At 43.5% G+C, this 18,951-nt stretch overlaps 1 protein-coding gene across 1 annotated transcript in view; it reads right to left on the bottom strand.

The window, feature by feature from the left end:
• LOC144753631 (uncharacterized) overlaps nucleotides 1–18,951 on the bottom strand; it is a 463,125-nt gene that overhangs the window by 186,387 nt on the left and 257,787 nt on the right. Inside the window, exons 6-7 of the mRNA XM_078641257.1 lie at nucleotides 3,535–3,675; nucleotides 1,599–1,730 (exon numbers count right to left, since the gene is read on the bottom strand). Coding sequence (XP_078497383.1) covers nucleotides 1,599–1,730; nucleotides 3,535–3,675 — 273 coding nt within the window. The remainder of the gene's footprint in view (nucleotides 1–1,598; nucleotides 1,731–3,534; nucleotides 3,676–18,951) is intronic.

Here is an 18,951-nt window from a genome sequence, read left to right as displayed (position 1 = left end):
GCTTTGATAACCTTTTGACCTCTTGTAAACTGACCGGTTCACTTAATGACTCTTCCCTTTGTAATTTTCTCCTAGCAGTTAAAGACTATGTAAATTCCCTTCTCCGCAAAGGAGTAAACAACTCTCTTGCTGCAGCTAGAACCCCTCTCGATCTGAAATCAGCTCATATGAATCTGTTGTAAAAAATGCTTTCTCTGCACCCAGGTGACCCTATTGATTTTAGATCAATGTTGCATAATCCTTACACCATCAAATTGCTGGAGAGATGAGCCACAAGAAAATGTGTGCTTTTGCTGATAACTATCAAGTTTGATTTTGATTTTACTAGATCTATCAATGGTGTTCAACACCAGTGGCCAACAGCTTTTAGTGTAACATCTTGCTATTGGTCCCATTAAGGGCCAGGTTCTAAAATGGATAAAAAAAAATTCTGGTGGGAACAATACATTGTGTTGAGGATCAAATGCATTGATTCTCTGTCCCACCCTTGAGATATCTTGTAAACATTTGCACAATTCATGGATTAAACTTCTCAGGGAGACACATTTAGGATTTGTTATATTTGTAATGTATATCATTTCACATCTCTGCAGTCAAAGACATTATAGGACATGAACAATATTTGGCCTGGCCCGGGCAACTTTCCAAATGTAATGGGATAGATTCAAGAGACCTAATACTAACCGTTAAAATAAAGGAAAAGTGGTATAATGACCAAGTAGGAAGAGCCTTCGCATTTTTCACAATTCACAGCAGTGAATACTAGTTAGTATATTTGAGGAAAGATGTGATGTCACAAGACCATTGGCACCAATGACAACACAGGAAAGTGATAACAGTGATAACATAAGTGATGCTCAAAGTAAATGTAAATTGAATAGAATAACAGATTAACCTTACTAAAAAAGATGTGTAGCCTACAATTGTACTGCATTGGTATTTTATTCAGATGTACAGATTAAATGTGGAACTTATATCATCTCCAAGTGTTATGGTGCCTCAATATCATATTCAGAATATAGTCTGACATAAATTGTGTCCCAAATATTGTTTACAAAAATATCTGCCAACTCGAAGTAATAACAGAAAATCTACACCTAATGGGACGGTGTTTTTGCAAACAATATTTTGGATACAATATTTATGTCAGAAGACATGTGTGAGTCTCATTCACAATGAGAGAGACCTGAGGACTCTGAGCGTGTTGCAGTTCAGCCTCAAACAGGAAAATTGCAGATTTGGAAATAATATTGAAATCAATTTTTATGCAGAAGAAACTAAATATCCACATCTTTTCAGAGAGAACTGCAGAAAAGTGAACAATAGCCTCATGTAACACTTAATTATGTATTTACGGCATTCCCGTCCCCAATCTCCTATGGAGGAGCAGCTTGCCACACCCCTTTCCTTCCTTTATCTGTGAACCCACCATTGGTGCCCCTTCTCTAAGTGCTTTCCCAGTGTACAAGATACATGGCTCGGTTCCATCATAGACAGAAAATGGACTTTGGAGGAAATTGGTGGGTGAGGAGGAGCAGAATTGCATTTCCAACCTACTGCAGTCATAAGTGATTGATAGGAGGGAGAAGAATACTGGCCTGATGAACCGCCCCCAGGACTTCAGCTGCCTTGGTCACTCTCTCAATGGAACTGGTCAGCACTGTCAGACTCTCCTGCAGTTGACCAGCCATCTCCTTCCATCTCTCCTCCATACAGCTGTTTGTGAGTCTCTATAAAAAGCAAGACAGGTCATCATTAGGCTTACGTCACAGCTTAGTCTCGGAACAAATCCAAGTAAGTCAGCATTAAGCTACTTATGAATAAGGCAAGGCACTACAACCTAAGGCAACCCACAATAGTGACACAGCTGAACAATGCAAGAACCCCTTCATGTTAGACCAGTCACACAAGGTTTGAGAAAAGCATGACAACCCATCGCTGAATAAAGCCACCACAGCAGAAATCAGTCACTGTGTCTTAACCAGCATCCAAAGCAATTTCATGTATTTTTATTAATTTAGTTAGGGTTTCTATAGTTTGGATTCGTTTCTTGGGACTGCTGAGTGTTGTACCTAACAAGGCTCCAAGAACAAGGACTGGATCTAGTTGGGCTATTGAGATGCATAAAACAAGAAAAAGAGGAAGCATTGCTACATAGTACTAATAACAGATTATGCTGGGTGAATCAGCATGGCAGATAGGTAGAGTCATGCGGTTAAGTTCCAAAACTGTTAGCTGTTTTGTGGAAAATATCTTTGACTGAAGGATAGGAGATTTGAGAACCTACCTGAAAAATGGAGACCTAAGAAGAGTGTTTATGTCTGTTTTTGAGTTGGGTGGTAATGGAACATCCTCTGATTTCTGGGCTGACCTTTTGTATTGTCTACATATAGATTACACATACCGTCTATTACGACTTGGGTATGTGCTTGATTTGCTACTTTTTTAATAAGATTTTTTTATCATCACTATGGGCTCCTTAATAGGTAGCATGTGTGTGACTAAGTCTTATATAATCTTTTCTTAATAAAAACCCACGGGGTGATGGAGATGGTTTCTGGCATTAGAAATACACCTGTTCATCCACTTTTGACTTTTGTGCATGTAACACAAAAAAAGTTTTTCACCCACTTGAATACTCACCTGGAATCATTCTACTGAGTGTGTACAGTGAAGAATAGGTCATGGTGCATCAAGTAACATTTGGTGTAGCCTTCTAAGTTGGTTTCCACATGTGCCGGATTATTCACGGTGGCTTGTTGTCGTGTTATTTTGCGGCATTACCAAACTGTATATGTTTTGTACTGAGTGAGCTCCTTCTGTTCTAATTCGAGCCCTGAAGAGTCAGAGTTGCCTGTTCTCTGACGAAACAAGTGTCGGCCGGCTGGTCTTTATGCCAACAAGCATTAAAAGAAACAAGAAAAGTCACTGCGACCATTGTCTTTTTGTGTATAATATGAACATACTCTTTACTTTATTTGTGCACAGGTCTGTTGTAAATGACCTTAGAGAAAAACTAAATGCAATACCATTAGACCAAAGCAAACTACACAAAATTCAACCAACATTTATTGACCAACCTCATAGCAAAGCAAAATACTCCAGCAATAAACCAATGATGATCAATGTACCGCTGGCCAATTTCCTTGACAGATCCTTGAGCTAACCAACTCACCATCTTGACAAAGCTCCTATTAACCATCCACTGAACAAAATGAGACAGCGTATATTACACAACGTAATGAGCCTCTAGGTAAGGCAAGGCACCATACTATTACTTCTGTTACCACCAAGCAATTTCTTCAAACATGAAAGTACCTGACATCCCATGACAAGACACCTCACATCCACACAAAAACACTATAACTTGACAGAGTACCACAGTACCAGACCTTGAGATACTGAGAAGAAATCCCAACTGTGGCTGCCTTCAAAACGAAAACTGGCCTAGGACATACAAATTTCTCTAAAGAGTGAGTGAGATGCCCCGAGATCTAATTCATGGCGACACTGCCATCTTTAAGCGGCACTGACCTGTAGAAGTGAGCGGCATTCCTCCAGCTCCTGCTGTATGTTTTCCTCTGCCACATCTCGAGCCCGTTCCTCCACCTGCACTCGTCGCCGGAGGGTGAAACTGTCACAGCGAAATGCCAGGGATAAATGTGCAAAAGCTGCCTGTAGGGAGAAGATGTAGGTTGGAGGTCAATACAACGCTGTTGCCTCATGAGCTGTGCCCTCTTCCAGGGATCTCTAGAATGACTCCAGTGGCTATGATGTCAACTGAGTTACCCCTACAGCCCAGCAGGTCAGCTATCCAGGCGTAGGGAAGAGCATCAAGGATGTTCTCTGACTGTGTGTGTGCACAGTGGTTGCCATTTACTGTTGCTGCGAAGTGTAAAAATGCTACCTTTTCCCTAATTTTTTTCCTGCTTTAATAATTCGGGAGACAACAGTTCCTGGCTGTTCAAAGGGGACATCTTGTCTCAGAAAGTAAAAGCCATTCACAAAATGGAGGAACAACAAGGTGAGAATATCTCTGACAAAATGTTGGAAATAAGATAGAAACAGCTTTTATTGGAAAATCTTACAAAGTTAAAACACTATTAGCAAACAACAACCTACGGTGTTCTTGACTAAAGTGTACAGATACCATATTGAAATGCATCAGCATTCAAGCTTTAAACATCATTACAGTCAATTTGAGTTTAATACACAGCAGACGTTAAAGATTGTGTTGGATCCAAGCTGTTGTATTTTCACGGGCGTAACCAACAATAATGCAGCAGTAGCATTGCCACTGTGCAGGTCAACGGCTGTGAGGGGTCCAGTGGACCCCCAAATACCCTTGCTACACCACTGTGTGCTTTGCATTGTTTGGAAAGATGGTGTCAGATTCCTGAGACGTCTTGGGTGTACCAAAGCACAGGCACATACAGACCAATGATTCTGCATCTGGTGCCAACTAGAGTGGGACCATACCTCACACTGTCCTCAGATAGAAATCAAGGTCTGGCCCACTGTGGTTAGTTTAGCACCCATGTGCGGGCTATGGTCAGAAACGACACAGAGGTTGAGTCCCTGAGTCCTGTGGGTGGACACACCATTAATGTTTGCTTACATTCTTCAATACACCAGCCTTTAATATACTGGGAACAAAGCTTTTGACGTGAATTTACAGCCATTTGCAAGTGGTTATGAGATCAAAGATTGCATCAGGGTAGCCTTGAAAGTTAGACATAGATCTGGGTGTTAAGTAGCATAGTAATGACATTGCAGGTCATATTTTCCAATAATCATAATAATTCCAAATTTGTAAAGTGCTAATTTATCACCCCTAATGGTATCCAGGTGCTGGGGGTGTTGTCGGGGAGATTAAGTGAGCTATTGCGCAGAGTCACATGATCCTGAGCTGCCGCTGGGAATCGAACCGTAAGCCCTGTGCTCTGGAGTCAGCCGCTCTGGCCGCTGCACCACACCTCTCTTTGTATCAACCCGTGATCCAGCATCTGCTTGGAGCAAACGAGGTGTGATGTTGAGAGTGTTAATCAATTGCTAGGAGCTCAAAGCTACCTGCTATGTTTTGGATCTTATTAATGAAGAAACGCTTTCAAAGATGTAAATATAAATTGGAGTTAACATATTTTGATAAGGTGCAATACTCCACTGAACTGAATCTAATTATCTAAATCAGTGGTCTATGATGCCAAATCAGGGGGTCTACGACTGCTTAGAAAATTAAATCATATTAACAGATTAATAAAGTGTGTACAAATAAAGCAGCAAAATATAAAATTTAAGTTTGTATTAGCAGACTGATTCGTGGGAGCAGTGCAGGTGAATTAAATAGAATATAGTATGGAGGATTTAATGTAATGTAATGTGGATTTGTAGAGCGCTGCTTATCACTGGTGAGAGTGTCCATGTGCTGAGTAGGTAAGTGTAGGCGTTTGGTGGGGCTGGGTCTGAATACAGGCAGTCTTGATTGTCCCGCCACAAAAAAATTAATACCCAGGTTTCAGCTTCTTGCGGGATTCAGGAAGTGAGGAGGAGGCCCTGATGTGTTGGGGGAGGATGCCCCAGGACTTGGCAACTTGGTATGAGAAGGAGCAACCTGTGCGAGGTGTGTGCGCGAGTGACAGTGATGCTGAGCGAAGTTGTCTGGAGGTTTGGTGAAAGTGAAGCTGGTGAGTGAGGTATATGCGTTTTGTGTTGTATAGTGACTTGAACGTGTTTGTGAGAAGTTTGAACTGGCAGCATTTCTGTATGTGGAGCCAGTGCAGCACTCTGAGGAGTAATGTGGTGTGAGTTTGGCGGAGTAGATCGAGGATGAGTCTTGCAGCATTGTTTTGGATGGTTTGAAGTCTGTGAAGAAGGTAGATTAGGATGTCGGTGTAGAGTGTGTTGCCATAGTCCAATTTGCTTGTGATTAGAGCCATTGTGATGGTACGTCTTGTGTCCAGTGGGAGCCACTTGAAGATTTTACGTAGCTTGCTGAGGACGTGGAAGCATGAGGAGGTCGCAGCATTGACCTGGAACTTCATGGTACGGTTGTTGTCCAGGATGAGTCCTAGGTTCCTAGGGGTCTATTTACAAGCCCCTTGCGCCACTTTTGCGTCACTTTTAACATAGGAAAAGTGACGCAAAAGTGGCGCAAGAGGCTTGTAAATCTGCCCCCTAGTGTGGTCGGTTGGGGTGGAGGCTGGTCAAAGATCTAACGTCCAGCAGGTGGTGTCCCTTTGTGCGCTCCTATTCCCAAAGCTCAGCACTTCAGTTTTGTCAGTGTTGAGCTTGAAGCAGTTTGCTTTCATCCAATTGGCCACGTTGGTCATGCATCGTTTGAAGTTTGTCTTGGTGGTTATGGTGTTGTCTGAGAGGGAAAAAATTTGTTTGGCATTTTCGGCACAGGAGATTATGTTGATTCTGTGAGATCTGATGTTTGCCAGAAGTCTCAGGCACATGATGAAAAGTGTGGGGCTGAGTAATGATCCATATGGGACTCCGCAGATGAGGTCCTTGGGTTCTGATGTGAACAGTGAGAGTCAGACTCGTAGTGTTGTTCTGGAGAGCAACTATGAGTGTTGGTCCTTGTATTTCCGCTGTGTGTAGTCTGTTGATTTGTGTGTGAGGTGGAAAAGTTGAGGAGGATGAAGACGGCTTCTGTTCATGGCCGAGGATGGTGCTTATGTCGCCTGTGGCAGTGATGAGGGCTGTTTCGGTGCTGTGGTTCTTTCAGAATCCTGAATATGAGTCTTCCAGGAGTTTGTGGTGTTCTAGGTGTTCAGAGAGTTGTCTGGTGATGGTCTTCTCGATAACTTTGGCTGGGAAGGGGAGCCATGAGTTGGTACGGAGTACTTCAGGAGTCGGCTGAAGGTTTGTTGAGGAGGGCGGTGGTCTTTATTGATAACAACAGTGTGCATAGTGGGGGAGCATTTAAAGTTACTCAGAAGTGTAGACTTACTTTCCCCCACCCCATGAAATTGGGGGTGGAGTCAGTAAAAACATACAAGACCATAAATTTACAACTTGTATTGACTTTACAATAGTATTTGACGTTCTGCACACTTTGCAGAAAACTTCCAATATTGGGGTAGAGATCTCTGTATAGTAAAGTAAAGGGAAAAGTTTATTCAACTTTTTACAAAAATGGAAAAATATTTTTAATTTAAATATTAAGGTTAATTGATTTTATATATTTATATTAAATGTAGGCTAATACTTTACCATTTAAACAGCATTAATAACTAAATTAAAAAATACTAGTTTTATTTAGAAAATTGTTCCCATAGGTTCAACATTCGAATCGGGTGCATAAGTGGAGAAATTTCCAACTCAGACTTAGAGTCCTTTGTGCAGGCCATTCCTACATCTGTTTTGACTGCTGGAGGAAAAATAAATTCAGCTCGATAGAACCCACCAAGGGCCATATGTATCAACATTCCGTTTTGCGATTCCTAAATAGCGATTTGTAAGGAATCGCTATTTAGAAATCGCAAAATGGTATGTATGTATAAAATCACTTCTTTTTAACGAATCCTTAATATTCCTTAATTGCGATTAGCAAATTGCTAATCGCAATTAACCACATCAGCGCGGCGCAGATTCCTGCGCTGTGCTAAACGTTCTAATGAGCCAACGGGCTCATGACGGAACGGTTCCGTCATGAGCACAGGCCAACCGACGCTCATGACAGAACCGTTCCGTCATGAGCATCGAAGGGGTTAAGGAATAATTTCCCATTCATTTCTATGGGCCAGGAGGCCCATAGGAATGAAGGGGAAATTTGCGATTCGCAATTTGCTAATCGCAAATTGTTAATATTTTCAAGGGTGCAGGGGTGTCCAAAGGACACCCTGTTGCACCCCTGAAATCTGCATGGGTGCACATGTGGCGCACATACATGCCCTAAGGGCATGTATGTGCATCACATGGCACTTTGAAAAATGAAAAAATATTTATTTTGGAAGGAATTCGCAATTTACCACCAACTAGAAGTTGGTGGTAATTTGCGATTCCTTAAGGCCAATTTGCTATTTTTTTTTGCTTCTTACATTGCATTTGAGGAATCGCAATATTTGCGATTCCTTAAATGCAATCGCAAAATAAGGAATCGCAGATTTTGCGATTCCTTATTTTGAACCACGTTTTGTTTAATACATACCATTTCGCAAATTCGCATTCGCAAAGGTTGAAATTCTGAGAATTTCGGCCTTAGCGAATGCGAATTTGCTTGATACATATGGCCCCAAATGTTTTCAACCTTTCAAAAGAAGACTTAGTGCCTGATGTCCTTATGCAGGAAAATAACGTTGAAGAGAATTAAGAATTCCTCACAGTAGCCCCCAAAAGTGATTCCATCTTTTTCAGGGTGCCTCTCTAGTACTGTTCCAAGATATGCCTTTATCCACCCTAAGCGATTAGACAAGACTTTAGAGAAGTCACCACTTTCTTAAGTCATGAAAATCTTTCACACAGACGGGGCTTCCCATTCAAACTTATTTTCACTTTTCAGGGCAAACCCCGCTGTAGAGTAGCCTGGAACCATGGAAGGCTCACTAACCAACATGTCATCAGTGAGCATTGATACAGATAAAAGAGCCCCCACACGAGCATGATGGCAAAAAGAAAGAGAAGAAACATGCAAAGCACCAAGAGAGGGTAAGAGTTAATAAACAACTGTGTACAATAACCAAAGCAGAAAATTGAAATAACTTTCGACTTTGTAAAGTTGGAAGGCTTCTCTATAGCGATGTAACGATCACTGACGATTTTGTGCACAGGGGCATGTTTACAACATGAGAGACAAAGCTGGGAAGCTGTTGTACTGGCTTGCAAACAAGTATCACACAACCAGAATAGTTCCCGAGATTCGCACCCAAATGGGCAGGGTGGCTCCTGCAGCGGAGAGAAGAATCCCATCATGAATGAATTGATAGTTCGCACTCTGCCTGGTTCAAAAGGGGGTGAAAAATATTTCCCCATAACCGAACAGAACACACAATTGGCCATCACCTCCATGCCTTCGGGTAAAACAGCGGGACCTAATGGTTCCCCGATCTATTGTTTAAGTACTCCTCTCATCTTGTCTCTCACGTGAAAGCACTGAATGATAGTGTGTATGAGAATCATTACCATACGATCTGAAATGGGCAACATTAGTAGTCCTTCTCAAACCAGGCAAGCCCCTGGAAGACTGCACATTCTACAGACCCATTTCAATAATTACCATTGAATGAAAAATACTCACCAAAGTAAAGGCTGTTAGATTGGCCAAGTTCACCCGCCTCTTGGTGGACGATGACCAAAATGGTTTCATGTCCAATATGGGCAATCTGCACTGTTTGAGACGCTGCTTATCGCATTGCCCCACAAGGATGAAGTATCAAACCATTGTGCTGTCCCACAAGGAGGAATTAACAGACAATAGTGCCCTTCTGCTTCTCCATTTGGAGCGTGTCATAGACTCCGTCCATTGGCCATTCACAATGCATGTAATGTGCAGGTTGCAGTTTAGCCCGCGCTTCCTCCCACTCAATAAAATGACTGCTATACACACACCCATGGGACCAAGTTAAGGTCAATAGAGTGTTATCCTCCATTCTCAATAGAACGGGGCATGCAACAGGGCTGTCCCATCTCACACCAGATGTTTGCCCTGGTAGTGGGGCCACTTACATAGCTAATTAGAGTGAATGGCCAGGTGCAGAGCTTTACGCTGTGGGGTGGCTGTGACAATAGAATTTCATTATACTTGGATGGCACGCTTTTCTATGTTCAACAACCTGATACCAAGGTCCCCCGCCATACTGAAATCCTGCAAATCTATGGAGATGCCCGGGACTCAAAGTAATTTAGGGGAAATGCATCCCAGCACCAGTGAAAGGGAATCCGTCCTCTGCCCCATGGATCTCAACCTCATGCCACTTCTACCTAAAGGTAATAAAAAAGGCCTTGAGCGAGGTACCCCCACAATGGCTGGTAGTTGGGCTTCTTCAAAATAAATTTATTTTCCTTGTTTTCCTTATATTTTGCGACACTACCCCTTTATACTACCACCTATAGTTTTAGCAAACTTACTGGCCATGACTAGCAATAATTTATGGGCTGGCAAACCCCACATATTTCATGTAAGAAATGTCACCAATCGCCATATGATACAGAGCTTGGCTAGGCAGATGTGTAATATTACTACTGGGCCTCCCAAATGATACCAATCAACGACTGGTTGTACAGGGATTAAAGTGACCCAACCAATAGACTGGAGTTTGACCTAGTCAATATTCAATGAGTATAGAATCTGTTTAATGGCAGAACCCTACCTCATAGTTTACCACCTTGTAACCAGACTTCTCATCCTCTGCTGGCAGGCTGCTCTCAATCACATTAAATGGTACATGATGCTCGCAGAAATCCCCCCTCTCTGGCACAGTACTTGGCTTACACAGACAGTAAGGTTAGCTGGGTTCTTTTAATGGGACGTGATAGACATTTCCACTCTACGCGACGTTTGGAAGGGCAATCATATTAAGAACATTAAATACGTCAAACTTATTGCACTCCCAGAATATGCTCCCTTGGAGGCCCAATTGATAATCAAGGGGTCATTTTGACACAATATAAAGATTGTGGTGATGAACTCACTGACCCTATACAACAATTGTGTCTGACTTGAAAATTCAATCTCGATGAGTACGATTGGACTGAAGCTAAAATGGCCCCTTGCCTATTAACTATTTCTTCCCTTTTTCACAATATCCAATTTAAATACAGTCATAGATATTACTATTCCCCCTCACAACTCTGGTATATGGGAAGAGCACAAACTCCGAGTTAGATGGGTATGCCCAGACGTAGATCCCGTGCTCACCATGTCATTGGAGTCAAGTTAGCCTGGCTGATGAAGGGTGATACCCCGAACCCGGTCCCAGGATGCTTGTTTCCAGTCCAAGGAGGAAGTGGCCTGGCAATTCTGGCTGGACTGTTCCCATCAGAAGCAGGGTCAAGACGGATTTGCATGTGGCTGGGTCCAAACTGGAATGGTGTGGTGAGCACAAATAAACCTATGGATTTAGACCCAGATCTCTGTACCTTTCATGCAGGGGGACATACAAGCTTAATAGATTATATGTTAATTATATAATAGGGCCACAAATCAAGAGTGATCACAACCCGCTGATAGCCTGCCTAAAAGTTGTGATGAGGAAAGAAAAACATTTGATCACTACTTGCATTACTGAGCTCAGGAAAAGTGCCCTACAATTAACAGCCAAGAGGAAGACCATTGGTACCAGTGGTACAGAATTGCACCCTAATAGGGCTCAGAAACTCCTTCAAAAAGCATTCAGGGATTGCAAGGCGTTTGGTCATTTAAATGACCCAGAGATTATTCTCAGATTCAAGACTTTAATCAATTTGCCTCAGGGGAAAAGTGGTCGACAAGTAGATAATGTAAACAGGTATGCCAGTAGTTGTAACATCTTGCATATGGAGTGGTTTGATGAGAAGTGTGGCAAGCTAGAATCCGCCTTATTAGAATTAAAAAAGCCAAATCTAAGTTAAGACCTGGTGTTGTAAATAAAACAACGGTATTATTAAGCATTAGCTGAAGCCATAATGCATCAGTCCAAATATCTAGTATAGGGATTCCATTTTGTATTTCGAGTCCGCCATTTTTCATGTCCTACATTGCCATGTGCTCAATGTTCTGATTGTCCTACCTCTCTGCCAGTTACACTGTGGATTCTACCTAGCAACAGTTATTATTAGTCCTTCTTGAGAGTGTAGCGCATGCTCAGCAGAAGTAACAGTTGTTCCTTATTAGCATAGCCCTCCCATGTTCTAGAAATACTATTAGCTCCACCCACTGATATATTTGGAAATGTCCTTACGTGGTTGTAACCTCTGTCTAAGCTGTAAGCTGAACCCCTTCCACTGTGTATAAAAGGGGCCATGTGCTTGTATTCAGTGTGCTACTCTGTACAATACTGTAGAAGTGTTGTGGAGGTTGTATCACCACCTTTAAAGGTTTATTAAACTATGTTTTTGTATTTCCAGTTTCCTTGCCAACTTCATTTGTAAGTCTAAGGACTTTGTACACAGAAGGGCGAACCCTTTCGGTACCTTTGGGCCTTGCTGAGGCCTGAACTCATCAATTGGCGCCCGTCACGTGGGGCTCATCGGCGACTCGGAGGCTCGAAGGACTGGTCGTGACGAAGGAGTGGAACTCTGCCGGGGAAGTGATCACTGCCAGCGGCGTCTTTAGTCCTGGCATCCTGAGGTATTTCTTCCTTCCTTCCGATCTGACCATCTGGGTGGCGCCGGTCTTCGACTGAGACCTCTTCTGTCGGTTTGCTGTGGATAAGCTGTTTGAGCAAATTGTGGAACTTGGCAAGTGGAATCTGGACGCTCGTGCTTGGTAAGGACCAATGTATGGTAATTACTGTGAGTGTTTATGGTAGCCAGTGATTAGCAAGGCAGTTTTAGGATACGCTTGCTGTGGCTTATGGATATGGATATGGATATGGAGATGTTTGGATGATCGATCATATTATGATTATGAATATGGGTATATATGCGTTGCAACACATATAGGTAGGCAATGTGGAGATTTTTCTCCAACATATGGTTGTGAGCGGCGCAACGATTAAGTGCCATTTTTCTGTATAATATTGCGTATTTCGCACTATTTCTAGCATGTCTACTTTTAGCGCACTACGTAAGTGGTGCTGCTGTGGAAACCGGTTAAGTCTTGAAGAATCGCAGCCGGCTCCCCCAGAAGGGACGCCGAATAGGGATATGTACATTAAGTTTGGTCTTTCCCCTATAATGTACAGCACATTGTGGAGGAAGTATACCAAGAAGGATCCTGAGTTGAGATGGCCTTTGTATGGTTCGTTTGATGTGCGCAAAATTGAGTATGTGGAACAGTGCCTGTGTAAGCGCCGAGCGAGACAAGATATGTTTGAGAGTGTGCGAATGTGGGTGAAAGAAGTACGTGAGCGTGAGAAACGTGAACATGCGCTGATTGAGAAAGAGCAGAGGAAGAATGTGCGTGAGAAGGCGCAAGAAATGAGACAACGTGAACAAAAAGACGCGGAAGAAAAACGGGAAAAGGAACGTAGATTGCAGATATCTGGCCAATATCCCATTCGTCGGCCTCTTTATCCTGTCCTTAATAATTCTGATGATGATTTTTCATTACTAGATCGTTCTCCGCCTCCGTATGCTGGCCCGTCTGCTCCGAAAGGGGAAGATGAGGATTCTGGATCATTTAAAGATAAGGTAGACACGCGGTCTAAGCTAACATCTGATCGTATGGCGGAGCTCCGACAAATTTCTTATCGTATTCTTAAGGGTACAATTCCTCTTGCTGAAATATTGTTGTCTCTTGAAAAATGGCCGGACAGGGAAAAAATTTATTTTCTTGAAACCTTTTCTGATGAAGTAGTCGGGGCTTTTCGAAAATATTCTCCTGTTCTTGAACCTGATGACATAATACAAGATAAGAAAGAATTGCGTAAAGGTCTCTTTTCTCCTTCCCAGGCAGCTGATGCAGTTCGACGGTTATTCGTATTGCGGGATGAGGCGTCTCGGTTACGAGAAGAAAAGCGACAAAAGACGGTGGACGACAAAGAGACGGGTTTGAGTGGCGACGGGAAACAATCACCTATCTTTTCTTCAGATAAGGTTGATATTGTGCATGTTAAACCTATGCGAGAGGCAGCGCCTTTGTATGTTCCTCCTAAAGGAGCGGGTACTAGTTCAGATAAAGATTCAGCTGATGCCCGAGGGTATTTTATCTATAATTGGGTATATACTCCTTGGAATAGAGCGGATGTTATGGCCTTAAAGAAAGCGTTACCTGACCCACGGAAAAATCCTGCTGCCTTTTATGAGGAAGTTGAGGGGGCTTTGAATTCTTGTACTATGACATTAGCTGACGTTGATTTATTCTTTGGTCTTATATTACCCCCTGACATGTGGAGATCAGTACGGAAAATTGATGATTTAGTGACGTTTAAAGCTAAATGGGAAGACATTGAGGAGGAGGACAGAGCTAGGAAACCTGCGCAGAAACCACCCCAGCTCATTCTAGACCTCCCTGCTGCTATTTTGATTAAATTAAAGACGATTATTCCCCCTAAAAAGATTGACTGGACTATGTTAGCATCTTGCAAGCAAAAGACAGATGAATCAGTTTCTGACTTCTTTACGCGATTTGAAGAAACTTTTCATGATTTTAGTGGTCAGTCTCTGACGGATGACACGGGTCGACATCTGTTTGTAGACAAATATGTTTCAAATTTATTACCGGGAGTAGCAGCTCGGTTGAAAGCGAGTGAAAGCTCCTGGACGACTTCGACTCCGGCATCCCTCCTGACAATGGCTCAGTATTACGAGCGTCAGGAACTAGAAGCAAAAAGTAATGAAGATAAGAAATCTAAGGATTTGAAAACAAAAGTTATGTTAGCACAAGTGTATGGACCACCCCAGAGAGGAAATAATAGAGGTGGTCGGGGTTTTTATGATTCTACATATAACCGCACAGACTTGGCTAAAGATCAATGTGCATATTGTAAGCAACGAGGCCACTGGGCCAATGAGTGTCCTTTAGCGCGAGAACACAGGGCTATGGGACGGGGTAGAGGTTTTGGGAGAAATCGTGGGGGTTTTTCTGGCCCACGAGGTAACCTAAATGACAGGGCTAGATTCGAATCTAGGGAGCAACAACAAGGAGGGTCTAATACCTTTGATAGACGAAATCAGTATAAGATGTCTGACTATGTGCACCCCGAAAGTCATGATTCCCAATATGCATAGGATTGCGTAGGATGGGGGGAGGAATCAGTTGAAGTACCAGTAGATCAGAGGGGTCCTTATGTTACAGCACATGTTTTGGGTTCTACTGATCAGTTTTTGGTTGATACAGGGGCTACTCGTAGAGCTTTGTCTAAACAATTGGTTCCGAGGGCTCCCCTGTCTGGCTTAACGATCACATCTGTAGGGTTCGATGGAACACCTTCTCTTAGCCCATTATCCCAACCCCTTGCATTTCATGTCGACAAATTTACAGCACCATGTCCATTCTTGCTTTCCTCAAACACGCCTGACAACATTGTGGGTCTAGACATGCTGAAACATTTTAGAGCCACAATCCGCTGCTCCCCTGAAGGAGTACGCATGATTTTAAATGACAATTACCCTGCAAAAGAGAGAGTGTGTATGGTCGCTGAAAGTGCTGCATTAGCCTCTTTACCTCACACGTTGTGGGCTACTTCAGACACTGATGTGGGACAGATGGTCATTCCTCCGGTTCACATTAGTGTGAAGGAGGGAGCTGTGTTACCACGCCTGCCTCAATATAGGATTTCACAGGAGGGTGAGGAGGCGCTCATACAGATTGTGCAGGATCTCATCCAAGTGGGGGTGGTGGAAGAAGTCCCATACAATGTTTGTAACAGTCCTATTTTACCAATCTTGAAGAAAGACACTGATACTAGGGTATATCGATTTATTATTGATTTGCGGGAGGTGAACAAGATAGTGGTGCCCCAATACCCTGTTGTTTCTGACATCACGACACTCCTTACCTTGGTTCCACCAACAGCGACAACATTCTCGGTTGTCGACCTGAAGAACGCCTTCTTTTCGATCCCTATTCACCCTGATAGCCGTTACCTTTTCGGCTTCACTTTGAATAATCGATCGTATAGATTTTGTAGAATTCCACAGGGCTATACTGAGAGCCCTAGTATCTACAGTCAGGCATTGAAAAGACAGTTGGATTCCTTTGTCTTGCTTGAGGGGGTAGTGCTTATTCAATATGTCGATGACATTTTGTTGGCTGCTGACACCCCTGAGCAATGTGAGACTTGTACGTTGTCTTTGCTTTCCTTTTTGGCTTCTCACAATCATAAGGTATCTAAGAAGAAATTGCAATTCTGTAGACCTAAGGTGACCTACCTAGGCCACCTTTTGTCTAAGGAGGGGCGTGCACTTACATCAGATCGTATCCAAGCCATCCTGGACACACCAACACCTTCTACACAGAAAGATGTTCGAGCATTTTTGGGTCTTACGTCCTTTTGTAGGCAGTGGATACTGGGGTTTTCACATATAGTCAAACCACTGTTAGCGCTATTGACAAAAGACACTCCAATTCCCCTTCCTTGGACAGATGAATGTGAAAACGCTTTCCAACAGTTACGTCAGGCCCTTTGTTCAGCACCAGTGTTAGGCACTCCTGATTACACGAAACTTTTCACATTATATGTACATGAGAGAGATGGATGTGCGTCATCTGTGTTAGTACAGATGCACGGGGACAGGCAGCGTCCGTGTGCATATTTCTCGGCATTGCTCGATCCTGTCGCTCGGGCATTGCCGGGGTGTTTTCGTTCGGTCGCAGCGACAGCTGTGTCAATACGTCAGAGTGAGGGAATAGTGTTATCTCACAAGCTGTTAGTGTTGGTTCCCCATGCTGTTGACGCCCTTTTGAATCAAACAAAGACGCAGCATTTAACAAGTGCCCGTCTGACCGGATATGAACTAACGTTGCTGGCTCCCCATATCACATTGAGGAGATGTGCTACGTTAAATCCAGCAACATTGTTACCATTCCTGACGACTCAGCCTGAGGCACAAGAAGCACATGATTGTATTTTTGTGACTGAGGAACAGACAAAGGGTCGTATCGATCTCCAGGATACGCCTTTCCCAGATGTAGATGGAGAATTATGGGTGGATGGCTCCTGCCTGAAGCTACCGGATGGTACGACTTCGGCAGCATATGCCATCACTACTTTGTATACTATCGTGGAAACAGCACGCATTCCACAGAAATCAGCCCAGGCAGCGGAGTTGATAGCATTGACACGAGCATGTGAGCTTAGTGCAGAGTTGTGTGTGAATATTTATACAGATAGCCGCTATGCTTTCGGAGTAGCGCACGACTTTGGCCTGCTCTGGAAGGAAAGAGGTTTTCTGACATCACACGGAACACAAATTATGTATGGAGAACTGGTGCACAATCTTTTGACTGCCCTGACATTTCCTAAGAAGATAGCTATAGTGAAATGCAGTGCACATAAGAAAGTTATTGACAAAGTAGGGCAAGGAAATGCTTTCGCTGACCAAGTAGCACGAGAAACTGCAATGAGACCTGACTCCACTTCAATGTATGTTGTGAAGTCACAAGCAGAACGATGGCATGATGCTAGGAAAGAAGTGAGGGAAATACAGAGAGTTGCTTCTGATAAAGAACGAGAGCAATGGTCTGAAAATGGAGAACTGGATGATGAAGGTTGTTGGCGCAACAAACAAATGGATAGGTGGAAGTTGCCCACAGCTTTTGTCCAACCTATGGTTCAAATGGCACATGGGCTAGCACATGTTGGAGCTTCAGCGATTGTGAAATTGCTTGCGCAAGTTTGGGAGCATCCAGAGATTGCTAGCACGGCCAAGAGAGTGGTACAGACCTGTATGATCTGTCTTAAATACAACCCAGGGAAAGGAACACGGACTCCAGCAGGAGGATTTGAAATACCTACTGCACCTTTTGAAGTCCTGCAAATGGACTATATCCAACTTGAACGCTGTAATAATCTAAAGTACGTCTTGGTAGTGGTGTGTGCTTTCAGTAAATGGATTGAAGCCTACCCTACTAAGGACAATACTGCAATGACTACAGCAAAGGTGCTACTGAAGGAGTTCTTCCCTAGGTATGGTGTTTGTAGACTATTATGGAGTGATAACGGGCCTCATTTTATAGCAGACGTTATCAAGTACGTTCTGAGAGGTCTGGGGATAAAACAGAAGTTTCATGCAGTGTTCCATCCACAGTCGGCTGGCTTGGTGGAACGCTACAATGGAACACTGAAGCTTAAACTAGCAAAGATCCAGGCTTCCACTTCTCTGACTTGGCCCGACGCTTTGCCTTTGGCATTGTTGTCAATAAGATCAGTACCACACTCCCGAACCGGCCTTACACCGTATGAGGTGGTGTTTGGTCGTCCCATGAATATTTGGGGAGTGCCCAAACCAAGTTCCGTATATGATGTACCTTGTGTATTGATGAATGACTATCTGGCACAATTAACTGATAACTTGGTTTCTATTCATCAACAGGTTCGAGAAGCACTCCCTGACCGGTCCACAGGTGAGGGTCATAGTCTCCGACCCGGTGACTTCGTCCTCATCAAGGCGTTCGAGAGGACGAGTGGCCTGGAGCCCCGATGGTGCGGTCCCGAGCAGGTTCTGCTCGCAACAAGAACGGCCGTCCGAGTGACCAACCGGAAGAACTGGATTCACTCCCTTCATTGTCGCAGAGTGCAACCCGGATTGGTGGAGCCTGCCGTGTTGACTGACCATCGAGAAATCCTGACTACAGAGAAAGGCCCTGCTGTGGTACCTGATGAGCAAGAGGAGTTCTTCCCGGACCCGACGACTTCTGGAGTAAGAAAATACAACCTTCGACCCAGGAAGAAGTTTTCTGCTGTTTAGACTGCTGTCAGAACGGCCTCTTGGTTGGTGCAACGGAGAGCCGATGAGGCAAGGGGGGGGGATCAGCCTTGCATTAGAGTAGTGACACCCGTCTTGGCCCGTTGGTGAAGAAAACAACAGCCGCCTTGGGGGAAGAGTTCTGACAGCCTTTTTTTTAGTTTCAGGAAGATTTGCAAGACATTTGTTCAACATGGAGAGAAAGAAAGTGATCTGCGCCTTCGGATTTATTGCTAGTGTGGCAGTTGTTGCCATTATCACGTGGTTTGTTGAGGATGTAATTCCTGCCCGTGATCTATATGTGGTTTCTACACCGGTGCCAGAGGAGCATTTCTTTTATACGCTCCCCTATCAGGAATCAAAACACCGCTTGTCCTTTGTAAATAACACCTTCATTCAGATGCTACATCATACCCACACTGCTACAAATGAAACAAATTGCTGGATATGTGGTAT

This window comes from Lissotriton helveticus, chromosome 5_1 (assembly GCF_964261635.1).
Source record: "Lissotriton helveticus chromosome 5_1, aLisHel1.1, whole genome shotgun sequence".
Lineage (NCBI taxonomy): Eukaryota > Metazoa > Chordata > Amphibia > Caudata > Salamandridae > Lissotriton > Lissotriton helveticus.
The sequence above is the reverse complement of the archived record's forward strand: the minus strand, read 5'-3'. Positions and strand labels throughout refer to the sequence as shown.